The 12,814-nt window shown below is 42.0% G+C and overlaps 1 protein-coding gene across 1 annotated transcript in view; it reads left to right on the top strand.

Moving 5' to 3' along the window:
• The window catches only part of PTPN12 (protein tyrosine phosphatase, non-receptor type 12), a 40,673-nt gene extending 33,420 nt beyond the window's left edge, over positions 1–7,253 (top strand). Inside the window, exons 12-16 of the mRNA XM_009083640.1 lie at positions 1,808–1,885; positions 3,193–3,281; positions 4,258–4,288; positions 5,893–6,009; positions 6,603–7,253. Coding sequence (XP_009081888.1) covers positions 1,808–1,885; positions 3,193–3,281; positions 4,258–4,288; positions 5,893–6,009; positions 6,603–6,664 — 377 coding nt within the window. The 3' untranslated portion in view covers positions 6,665–7,253. The remainder of the gene's footprint in view (positions 1–1,807; positions 1,886–3,192; positions 3,282–4,257; positions 4,289–5,892; positions 6,010–6,602) is intronic.
• Positions 7,254–12,814: the final 5,561 nt, after the last annotated feature.

The following is a 12,814-nucleotide window of genomic DNA, read 5'->3' as shown; positions in this document are numbered from 1 at the left end:
GTGGTGGCCTCAGCTCAGATGTCTTTGCAGACTTCATGACTTTCTGAGGTGCACTGGGTCTCAGTGTAGGGTGCAAGATGCAGAAGCAGCTGAATTGGAAACACTGGCTCTGTGAACTAAGTTTTCACCAAAGGTCATATATCCAGAAACATGAACTGTTTTGCAGCCTTAGCAACAATCTGTTTCTCTAGTTTGGTGACATTATGTGCACACACAGAGCAATGCTTGCGCATACATGTATGGTTTTAATATTATGATACTTCAAAAAGCTCTGCAGAGCTGACAAAGCCCTTTAGGTCACACTTACTTCAACTTTGTCAAGCAGACCTCCTTGGATTTGTTTTTCAGATTTCCAGGCTGTTTTATTTTCCCAACACTCCTTTTAGCCAGGATTTTTTTTCTTCTTTCCCAGGGCAATCTTTACCACTGTTTGGAAATCATTGTCTCTCTATGCAGATGCTGTAGGAACATGCAGATAAAATAAGTGATATGTCACAAATATGATAAAGAATGGGAGAAATGTCACTCCAGAATTTGTTTCATCTACCTGTGCATCAGAAATGTCCTGAAACACCAGCACAGCCCTTGTGCTGCTGCTGTGTTGCTAATTTGGTTGCAGATCTTGTAATCTCTCTGGGACTCAAGAATGCAGAGTTAGATTGCTTTGCATCAGTGATCCTAAACCATTTCACAGTGTTTTTCTCCTTTTCACACGTGCTCAGGACTCTTCTGGCTGAAGCTGGGAATGTGGCTGTAGTCCTCAGTCAAACTTGCCTGTGAACTTAGCAGCACCCTAATCGCTTAACCATAACTGCTGCTGTGCAAGATCTCACCATGTAGTTAAATCCTCTTTTTAATTCAAATCAACTGAGAAGTAGTGGTACCCCGAGGTAACAGAAAAAAACCCCAAACATAACAATAAACCAGCAACACCCAAAACAACCCCCTAAAAACTCCCTGCAGTTAGTGCATATCCACGGTGACTCAATTTTATAGAGGCCATTTCCATTGAGGAAGGTTTTCTTATGCTGTGGAGTAAACCTGAGTTGGGACAGGTCTCAGAAGTCAGTGAGCTTGTCCAGCACGATGGAGCTGTGTCCCTGCAGCAGCAGGACATGCTGGCAGGGCAAGCTTCATTCACTGAAATGTCTTCATACTTCTGAATCCTGTGCAGAATACAGTTGTCAGATGAGATTTCTTATGGCAACAGCAGCTTTAAATTGTTTTAAACCTTTAATTACTCCTCCAGATTTCTTAGCAGGTCGGAGTTGGGGCTTTTGCTGCCAGAAGAGCTTGTGTTAGTACACTCCTGAGAGGGGAGAGGGAACAGACTGGCCACAGGATGTGGCACTGGCACCAAGAGTAGCCTCCTCTGGCTCCTGTTTACCCTCTGGCTAGTAAACCTTGCACTAGATGTTTAACCAGTTTATAGCAGTGGTGAGAGAGCCAGTGGGCCCTGACATAGACTTAGGAAGCAAAACAGACCTGAAAGTATGAAGAAAAATTATTCATTCGAGTTACTGAGAGTTTTTTCCTCCCAATTATTTAAACTGAAAAAGTGTTTTGGTTTTCTTTCTTGCATAACACCCAAACTGACCCTACCTGCTTACACTGCAAAGTTAGTGCTGTTAGCAAGAAGTTGCTCCAGGGCATTAGTTTGGTAAAGCAAAATGGTTTGTAATATTTAGAGCAAATTCAGCTTTAACACCAAGTTTAGGATGCTCTTGTGTATCAAAAGATCAACTTCTAAAAGTCTAGAAGGAAAATGTGTGTCTTTTAACTTATCTACATGTCACGTTTGATTTAGATGCTGATGGTAGTGAAGATTCCTCTCCCCCACTCCCCGAAAGAACACCAGAATCATTTGTATTAGCAAGTGAAGAGAGTGAGTTCTTGATGTTTTCTGGTAAATGGAGATAACATGTGAAAAGCTTTCAGTGTTGTGTTTGAATGCCTCTGCTTTTTGCTTGTCTGTTGCAGCAAATTGTGGCATGGCCTGAAACCTCCTCTGTGTGGTGGCTGATTTTGAGGCTTAACTTTCATGAGTCCTTGAACACTGCGAAATTATTACTCACTTTCTGACCAAATTTCTGTTATGTAGTATTTAAGTAATTGGAAGCCTCAATATTAGAGGAGCTGGTTTTCAGTCTGAAGGGTATGGAAATAAGATACAGTGGGGAAATGCAGTACAGTTAAGGAATTTCCCAGCTATTTTAGTTTCCTACTGTTTCCAGGCTGGGAATGGGAACACACATGAACAGTGTTATCTGATTCCCTTTTCTCAGGCAAGGAGAGATGATGAGGCTTCATACTGCAGGTAGTGAACAAGCCCAGTTTGTTCAGGTTTAACAGTTTGCTCTTTGCCTGTTCCCAAAGGGTCACTGAAAGAGAAAGCTGATGCTTCCAAGTGATGTGTTCCTATCATCACAGTTTGTTCATTAAGCAGAACACGAAACAGATCAGTTGAAATTCAGTGCTCAGTTAGGTTGATGCTTGGTGTCTTCCAGAAAACCTAGCATGATGTAGTTATTTACTGAGGCTTTTGTTTAGTGTCACTCTATGAACCTTTCAAAAACATTTTTCCCAAGTAGTTAATCTAGATATTTTCATCATAAAAACATTGAAGTTTTGGAGATGTGTCCCTTGAGCATCATAAGCGTAGGTAGTTCAGAGTCAAACTGGTCCTTTCTTTGGGTATTATGGACTTGCTGCTTTTCTGGGACAACACAAGAAACAAAGCTGTTTTCTTTTAAAAAAAATTTAAAAATCTCTGGGACTGGAAATCACTAAAAGCATTTCCATTTTGCTTGTGATTTTTCCTGGTGTCAGTAAACGACAGGAATGGCTGTCCTGACTTGTATGTTGTCTTTACTTGGGAGATCTGAAAAACACATGCTGTTACTGCACAGCTGATAGAACAAAGTTTGTAAAGCATGCTTGAAAAAGAAGACAATTCCCCTGTTGGTTAGGGGAAGGAAAATGAACACCCACAATCCAGTGCAGTCTTGTGTTTTGAATTACGTCGTGGCATTTTGTCTTATCGCAACGCTTTTCATGTACAGAGATTTTTCATGTCTTTGAAAGCATTTAATCTAAAAAAAAGGTGCTTCAGAGCACATTTCTAATGCTGTGTGCTAATGCCTCGTGGTGGGGAGAACTGAAGCATGTCAGGTTTGCTTTGATTTTCCCTAGGCACACCCTTGCCGAAGCCAGCGCTGATTGCACAGTCGGAGTGGAGCATATTGCCTGATCAGCATCTCCCTGAGCAAACAGCCTCCACAGTAAGTGCAGGAGACAAGTCTGTACTAATCAGTCATTTCTAGCTTGCTTGGGAGCTACAGCAAAAAGCAAAATACATATTTGTGAGCAGTGGCAGCTGTTGGTTGACTACAACTGGGCAGTGTTTCCTCTGCCTGGAGGGCTGAGCTGACGCGTTAAGAGTTTCTTTCCAAGAAAACCCTCTGGATTTCTAAGTTCAGCCATACTTTTAAAAGAAGTCATCCTTAATATGCTTTAAGTTATGGCCTTAGGAGTGTAAATATGCTGCTTTTATGGAGGTTGCTGTCTGCCCTTGGTGGGTCATAGGCCAAATCAAACTGGGAGAGAGTTGCAGTCTCTAACCTAACCTGCTGCCTGAAGCAGAGTCTCAGCCCAAGCCAACTGGGTCTTTATCCAGTTGGGTCTTGAAAACCTCCAGGGATGGACACCTCATATCCTTTGTGGGAAGCCTGTTTCACTGCCTGATAAAGGTTTTCCCTTTTGTCCATATTTATTTTAAATAAAACATTTGTTTTGCCCATCAGATTTCACTTTTCCTATCAATCTACAAGCTGGTCAAGGTCATCCAGCATGAACAGCTGGCAAAACTTCCAAGCATCCAAATCCTGCTTCCCTCAGTGCCTTTTGTTCATGCACTCCCAATGCCTCACTTAGAAACATGGCTAAAAAGATAGATGTGAGTTTTCAGGGTCATTAAATTTGGTATGAGAACTAACCTACCTAACTTTGAAAATCAGCTGTAGCATCACATTTTCAAATTTTTATTAAGTGTTCAGTAAAGTTCTATTAGTAAATTCTCTCATTAATTCCTGTAGCATTTTTTTTCAGTGTTAAGCAAGTCAAAAAGTAGAGGCAAGTAGGTATTTCCACAAATGTTGTTTGTTTTTTGGAGATGTTTTCATAATCTTAGATTTCTGGTTTCCTTTTAGTGTTTTGGAAGCATTTTACATAATTATTTTCAATATTTCTCATTAACAGGGTTTGAAAACACCTTCACCTATACTACCTGGTAAGTGGTGAAAAAGCTTTTCTAATATTTTTTCCCCAAAAGACATTTTTCCTACTGAAAAAAAATTTGTCTGAACTTTACTTTTGCTCTGAAGATACCTAAATATGTTGTCAAAACTCTGGCGTTTCTGAAAAGGACCTTCTGTTTTTAAAGAAACAGCTATATGTATGTTGCATATTTATTTAAGTCTTTCATGTTTGGTCTTCTGAAAAGCCTTCAGTAGGATGTGTAGTCTATCAGCTGCTGTTTAACTTGCAGCAACCTGGTTCAGCTTAAGCTTATGTCTGCCCTGTTTGCTGTCTGCTCTCGTGGGTTTGTACAGTCCATTTTTAGCTGCATGTTAAATACCTGAGAGATTTTTTTTTTACATTATTTTTCAGAAATAATGACACATTTGCTCATAGAGTGGTTATACAGGTGGTAATGCAACACATGGTTAGCTATCATAGCTCCACAGAGAGACCTGGACCGACCTGATCAGTGGGCTGAGGACAACTGCATGAGGTTCAATGAGGCTCAGAGCTGATCCTGCACTTGGGACACAGCAATCCCATGCAGCTCCAGGCTGGGGGAGGAGTGGGGAGTTTTTTTTGGGAGTGCTGGTGACAGCGGCTCAGTGTGAGCCAACAGTGTGCACAGGTGGCCAAGAAGGCCAAGGGCAACTTGGCCTGTACCAAGAAGAGTGTGGCAGCAGGACTAGGGCAGTGATCATCCCCCTGGACTGGACACTGGGGAGGTCACACCTCAGTGCTCTGCTCACCTTTGGGCACTGCAAAAAGAACGTTGAGTTGCTGGAGTGAGTCCAGCCAAGGGCAACAAGGGCAGAAAAGGTCTGGAAAACATGTCCTGTGAGGAAGGGCTGAGGGAGTTGGGTTTGTTTAGCCTTGAGAAGAGGCTCAGGGGTGACCTCATGGCTCTCTACAACTCCCTGACAGGGTTTGGAGAGGGGTGAGGGATGTCTGTCCTGCCATGGCTGCAGGGAGAGGAGTGGAGGGAATGGCCTTGAGCTGAGACAGGAGAGAGTCAGATGAGATGTTAGGAGAAATGTTTTCCCTGTTAGGGTGTTCAGGCACCAGAATAAGTTGCCCAGGGAGGTGTTGGAGTCACCATCCCTGGAAGTGTTTAAGAGGTGTCTGGGTCTGACACCGGAGGATATGGGTTAGGGTTTAGTGGTTCCAGCAGTGACAGGTTAATGGTTGGACTTGTTGATCTTGGAGGTCTCCTCCAGCCTTGATGATTCTATGATCATGCCTAAGCACCTTTAGTTTAGCACGAATGTGAACAGATGCATTTCTGTTGCTGTATGAAATGGCACTGTGAGTTCTTGCTATAAATAACCTCTATGTGGGATTTTCAATATCCATATGAATCAAAAGTAATAATCCGTATGTGGTGAACAGGAATGTGTCACTGTCAGTGAACATCTGCCTCATAAACAACCTCCACGTACCTTGTTTTAAGAGTTGAGAAAATGGCTTTTAAACCTTTAGTTTTGTAAATATGCTTGATGCAATTTGTGTTCTGGACTGAGCTGTAATTGAAAGTAGCTTTGCCACGGTGGTAAATGAGTGAATGTTACACTAAGGGGCTTATGTGTTTTCCAGATCGTCCTGAAAGAAGCAACAAAACACCAACTGACATCTTACCTCAGATTTCTTTTTCTGGTTCCACTGATACAAGAGGTCAAATCTCAGAATTTCCTGCAGAAGTAACAGATATTGGTAATTACATTTCATTCAGAACTTAATCACTAGATGATTGACACGGAGGGTTCACTAACAGTTCTGGTTTGGGTAGCTGCTGCTGCTGTCTCACCCTGACCCACTGAGGTGCAGAGAAATGAGCCTGTCTTGTCTCTTCAGCATCACTGAAGGAATTTTCCCCAGAATGAATGATGGAATAATTGTTCACTTTGGGTTTGGGGTTTTTTTTTTGCATGTACAAAACGTAGAATCTGTCAAATGGGATATAATTTCTGTAGAGCACTGAAAACTTCCAGAAGTAATACCTGATAGCTGCTTTGGTATGCAGAGAGGGGGGAAAAAAAGAGATAACAAAGGCTGTAATACTGTATTTGGTGATAAGTGCTTTCCAAGGGAGGTTTAAATAGTAAACTATATTATATACAAGTTCTTCGTGTTTGTGTTTCCATGGGACCTTTAGAGCTCCTCATGCTTAGAACTCTTCAGAGCTGTTTTCTAGCCCTGGGTATAAACCTCTTGTGTAAGAGCCTGAGCATGCCTTGGTGGCCCTTGTCTTGTGTGACCTGTGTTGTCTGAGGGGTCAGAAGTATTAAATTCATCTCTTTCCTCAGGTTTTGGTAACCGCTGTGGAAAGCCCAGAGGACCACGAGAGCCACCCTCAGAATGGACATGATCCAAGAACCCATGGACATACTATCAATAAATTATACTGGAAAAAAAACCAACTCAAAAGTGCCACTGAGAACTAGAAAACTAGTATTCCACTTTTCTGGGGGGGGGGAGACTAACACAGAGCAGTGTAGATCTAACTACCAAATGGTACATTCTTGCAGTACATCCCACGCCAATACCTGACACTTGGTTTCACAGCAGTGGATTCCAGTATTACAACTTACCTTCTTGCTGGGGCCATCTACCTGCCTTACTACACTTAGGAGAAAGTATTACATATGATTTATTTTGTAACTTCCAAGTATTATTGCCTTAATGTCTTTTAACCCTGTTACACGCTGCTTGTAGACATATGTTAATATAGTAATACTTTGGACAGATTGTGTTTATGGACTACTTTTTGCTAACGTTTGATTACCATGTATGCATTATTTTGTATATGTACAGGGCAAGTAAGTATATAATTTGATAAAGTTGCAATCATAAAATATTAACAGAAGATGTAAGAAATCTCTGCATGGTCTAAATTTTTGTGTACCTTATTTGTAAATTATTTGCCCTGAAGTTTTAGAAAATAGTTTCTGGGGTTTTTTACAAAAAGAAAAAGCAAAAAAAAAAAAAAAAACCCACAAAAACAAAAACTTGCTGGACACACACAGCCAGAATTGCAGGTTAGCAGAGATAAAGATTGTAATACATTTTGTAAATTGTAAGCAAAAAAGTTATTTTTATATTATATACTGTTTAATTGTCAGACCTAATTTGTTCTGGTTTTCATCTAGTCATGGAGATTCAGTAAGTGCCTTGGAACAGTATTGAATTCTCTTAGCCTGTGTATGTGACTTCAGTGTTTTGAGTTCATCTGGAATTAGATTATCAAAACCATTTGTATGTTCCTTAGTATATTTGACCTGCCAGTAAAAGAGAAACCATTCTGCATAATCAACACTCCTCAGTTTTCATTTTAACCTTTCCTCAGTTGCAATCCTTAGAGAAAACTCATCTCTCTCACCTTTCTGTATAATAGAATTTAACGTGGCGTGTTTCTACTTTGGGAAAACCAGGACACACTGGTGAAAGGACTGTTTGAACACCACTGTCTGTTCTTACCCATGGGGAATACCATTTCTGTTGTTCAGCAACTGTGTATGTAAGAAAGCAACTTATATGAAGGTTCACCCAGAGCCCTTGCAGCTACACTGTATCTTGGCAATATATTATGTCAAGAGTTAATCCTTATCAGGATTCCTTACTTAAACTTTTCTGTAATACAATCTTTAAATTAAAGAAAGTAAAAATCTCACTTATGGGTGTTTTTACTCCCTCTGTTCAGCAGCAAAGCAACAGAGAGTGAAAGGATGACAGTCTGGCTTAGCTCATAGATCTCCTGCTTGAACAAAATGATGTGGTGCTCAGGACCTTATGTTTAATAACTACTTCAAAAGTTCTGGCTGGCAATAATACCAGAGAAGCCAAGAAGAATGTTTAAAGGGAAAAGAAGTGTTCATTTTAGGGAGTAAAACTGAATTAATCTGAACTTTAGGCATGGAAACATTATGTCTAATTTGCTGCTTGTACCTTAAACTCCCAGATAGCAGCCCTGCTGTAGCTTCCCAAAGGTGTATAACTTGCAATTGCTGTCTCTGCCTGCAGATTCACCCCCACGTGCTTGGCACACATGACAGACTGCCAAGCTGGGGAGCTCTTTCTAAGAACTGTACACACTATAAATACTTCCCATGGATGTAGTATTTGTTTAAAAATAAGTGATTCAATGATACATGCCATTTGGGATAACCTCAGCTATATTCCTGCTTGGTAAACAGTTCAGACAGCTGGAATGTCCTGCAGTTGGCAGAGTCAAGTTGGCCTGAACTTTGTTTCCCTCCCCTCATGTGGCAGATGGTTAGCTTAGACTTTCACTCTTGTGGAGCTCAGGTGGGTTTGTAAGCAAGGTGGGCTGGCATCACCCCTGGCCTGTCCCAGTCTTTGAAAAGTTTGGGGAAAAGTAAGTTCAGTAAGAAAATGTTCACATAGGTTTGGGATGTACATTTTAAGGGTCATTTCTGCCTTTGTCTACCAAGTCGTAGATTTTCCTCTTTGTGCATTTGATTTTCACTTAGGACAAAGGCTGAGAAAATTTGTGCATTATATCCATCTGGCAGTGTTTAATTAAAGTGCATCCAGGTTCATCTCTTTTTCCCTTAGAGTCACATGGATTTGGATCATATTCCAGGCTGAGTTTGTCAGAAAGTTTGGAGCCTGTTTTTGCTTTAGCCATGTGAAAGTGCAGTTGTCTCTGTGGATTTCTGTGTCCTTTGACAGACCTGTTCTACAGCTCACTGCTGCCTGCTCACATTCATCTCAGCTTTATATTTTCACCTATTTCGTGTCAGGTAAGCTGACAGTTTTAAGTGCAGGGTGAAACCTGCCCAGTGTCAGTACTTCCTGTATCCACTCCTGTGGGTGGGACAGAGAGAACTGCAGGGCTGAGTGCTCTGTGCTGTTTCACATCATCACTCTGAATGGTTATCCAGTCTTAACAGCTTCTTCAAAAAACACAAGGACTTTTTTATGGTTTATTTGAAATGGAATCTAAAGGAGTTTAGAGTATTGCAAAGTGTCAAATTATTTAGTGTTGCAGATTATCACTGAATACAGATCTGGACTGAGTGATGTCTTGACATCAATCCTGCTTAGCTCCAGTCTTCAGCCTCCTCTGTCTCTGTAGGACAGCTCTTCAGGCATAGAGTTGACTTGATCACTGTAGCAAAGAAGTAGTAATTGTACTCAATCCAGCTCTTCTTATTCATAACCACTGCATTGACTTGGAGTCATAGAATCATCAAGGTTGGAGGAGATCTCTAAGATCTTTGAGTCCAGCCATTAACCCGTCACTGCTGGAACCCCTAAACCCTAAACCATATCCTCCGGTGTCAGATCCAGGCCTGTTTTTTTCCTTCTGTATTTTTCTAATATTCCATTTATTTATTTTTCTAAATGGATGAATATTGAACAAATCATGCAGTAAATTATCACACCACAAAAAGAATGAGTTCTCCATGGTTTAGCAATGTGAAATCTCAGAAGAAAACTGACCACTACTCACATCATTGTTCATCTATATTACACAACATAGAATCATAGAATCAACCAGGCTGGAAGAGACCTCAGAGATCATCAAGTCCAACCCTACTGTGGTCACTAGCCCATGGCACTAAGTGCCACATCAGTCTCAGCTTGGAAACCTCCAGGGATGGGGAATCCACCACCTCCCTGGGCAGCACATTCCAATGCCTGAGCACTCTCTCTGGAAAAAATCTCTTCCTAAAGCAAATTTTAGGGTGTGCATTAGTTTTGGCATTTTGGCCTTGTTTTTGTTAGTAATTAGAGCATCAAGGTGTGTGAGGACACGTCTTGAATCCTGTGCTCAGTTCTGGGCCCCTCAGTTCAGGAGGGATATTGAAGTGCTGGAGCAGGTCCAGAGAAGAGCAACGAGGCTGGTGAAGGGACTGGAGCACAAGTGCCATGAGGAGAGGCTGAGGGAGCTGGGGGTGTTCAGCCTGGAGAAGAGGAGGCTCAGGGGAGACCTTCTCACCCTCTGCAACTCCCTGACAGGAGGTTGGAGTCAGGTGGGGGTTGGTCTCTTCTCCCAGGCAACCAGCAGCAGGACAAGAGGGCACAGACTCAAGCTCTGCCAGGGGAGGGTTAGGTTGGATATTAGGAAGAGATTTTTTCCAGAGAGAGTAATGAGGCATTGGAATGTGCTGCCCAGGGAAGTGGTGGATTCACCATCCCTGGAGGTTTTCAAGCTGAGACTGGATGTGGCACTTAGTGCCATGGGCTAGTAACCACAGTAGGGTTGGACTCGATGATCTTGGAGGTCTCTTCCAACCCAGTTCATTCCATGGTTCTCTGATTCTATGGTCACAGTAGCATTCCAATTTCTTATATGTCAGTAAAGGCTGCAGCACTGACATGTCACTTTGCTTTAAGAAGTTTCTAACTTGGGAACTGGGCAGAACAATGAAAATCTCAGAAGAATTCCTCTGGGGTTTTGTATGGAGACAGATGTCTAGAAGAACAAACGCAGATCAGATGGGATGCAGTGACAGGGCAGTGTGAGAACCCCAAGCTGCTGAAGTAGTTGCTGAAGGAACTTTAGCTGTAGATCAGTCTGTTGGGAAGCCCATCACTATGAAGCTCTTGCCTGCAGATAACCCTGGCACACTGCAGCCAGAGAGGATTGGACTAGAGTAAGGTTAGAAACAAAAATCACCTTGAAAAGGGGAGTTTGAGGAGGAATAAGGAGTTAAGGACTTTGGACAATGTGGCTGAGCACACACGCAAACAGATACAATTACAGGCAACTGCTGCTCTGTGGATTTTCTCAGTGCTTGGGGGAGGAGTAACATCTCTGCAGCATAAACAAACAAGTGGCAATTACTGCAGCCCTTTGCCAAAGGGCCTTTCTCATAATGTGAAAATGCTCTCCAGCTCTGAGGAGTGGAAACAGCTTCCAGGGAAGGTTATGCTGCGTGGGCTAAAAAGCAGGGCTGAATTCCTAGCACATGTGAAACTAGGACAGAGCATAGCTGAGACAAGCCAGTGCAAGACTGGGCTCCTGGAACCCTCAGTGTGTCTTAAGCCTGTTAAGATAGAAAGTCTGCCAAGTGGTTAGTAACAGGCTTAGTAACATCCAGGCTCTCTCTGATGGGACTTTTTTTGACCATTTCAATACATGTGCTTAATCAACACACAGGTTTGGCAAGTGTTGAGCCAAACAGAGCTAGAAAATACTGTTTCCTTGGCTGCAGTGCCGTGCTATCCTCAAGACACGTACCAAATGCTTCACTTCATTGCTTCTAAGACTATATGGCAAAAGCTTAGTATTTGCAGTCATAAAACAGTGAGTAAATAAAATGTTGTTTGCCTGTGTGCTCAAATCTCACCGTCTGAGCTGCTGGGCTAAATGGTCCTTCCCTGAAGAGACTTAGCTGAAAACAGCCTCTGTTTTGATCTGTTGTCGTTGCTGTAACAGCTGATTTCTTTAACAGCTTGACTCTTGCTTCTGAAATTATGTTGTGTCTGTATGAAGAACTTACTGTGGTGAAGCCAAGGTAAGAAATTAGCTTTGCATTTTGGCTTAAATCCTGTGAAGTTACATACCTGATGCCTGTAAACAGCTCAATGCAGCTATTCATGCGCAGGGTTTGGTGTGGGCATGGATGTTTGCAGTGCTGGGGCACTCCTAAGGAGGTAGCTCTGCCTTCAGCAGCAGGACTGAGCTCCACAGACTCACCTGGTGAGGTGGAAGTTCTGTTTCACATCTGTAATTTCCACTTTGATCCACAGAGTTACAGTCCATAGTGTAAAAGATCAGAGGCAGGTAAGGAAATTGATCTTTTGGGTAGGTAGTGCCAAAATCCCATGGAGAGCTTGACTGTCAAGTCAAATGAAGAGCTGGACTTGGATCAAAGAGGATCCCATTGTTCAAACACAGAGTATCAAAGACCATGCTGAGCTTTTTGGCTTGCTTGACTCTGCTCACTCTTCACCAGACGATACCTGGTGTGTGGTTCCATCCCAGTATATGTCCCACCTGCTGCATCTACAGCCTAATGTTAAAAGGACAAAAAATCAGGTTCATAATCTGAGTGTTTTCAAATATTTTCCTACATTTTTTTCAATTTTTTTATTTCCTTTCTTGCTGTTTCCACATTAAATGGTATATCTGTTGTTCAGGTCAGCCTAGGCAAGCTGCCAGGAAGGAGACACAAGTCTTCTGAGGAAACATGGTCAACTCTCTGGTGTCCATTGGCTGTAGCTGTGCTTTTATTTGCTGCATCTCCAAAATTCATATGCTTTATGATGAATATTTAACTTTGTTATATCACTTACACATTTTATCAGCACTGTCCAGAACACTTCTCATTTTAGGATTTTGCTCTTACAGCAAAATATCTGTTTAGTGCATGCAAGTGAAGGAAGGTTGGTCCTGGGACAGTAATTCCATATTACCTTGGTATCTGGACACAGCTGAACCCAGCAGTGAAAAGCTGGCAATTCTGTTAGAAAATACTCCTTTAGCTTCTCATTTGTTTCATTAGAGACAATGAAAAGCAGGAATAGCCATCCCTGTGAACTCCAG

This window comes from Acanthisitta chloris, unplaced genomic scaffold (assembly GCF_000695815.1).
Source record: "Acanthisitta chloris isolate BGI_N310 unplaced genomic scaffold, ASM69581v1 scaffold18171, whole genome shotgun sequence".
NCBI lineage: Eukaryota > Metazoa > Chordata > Aves > Passeriformes > Acanthisittidae > Acanthisitta > Acanthisitta chloris.
Note: the sequence above shows the minus strand (reverse complement) of the source record. Positions and strands in the feature narration are given on the sequence as shown.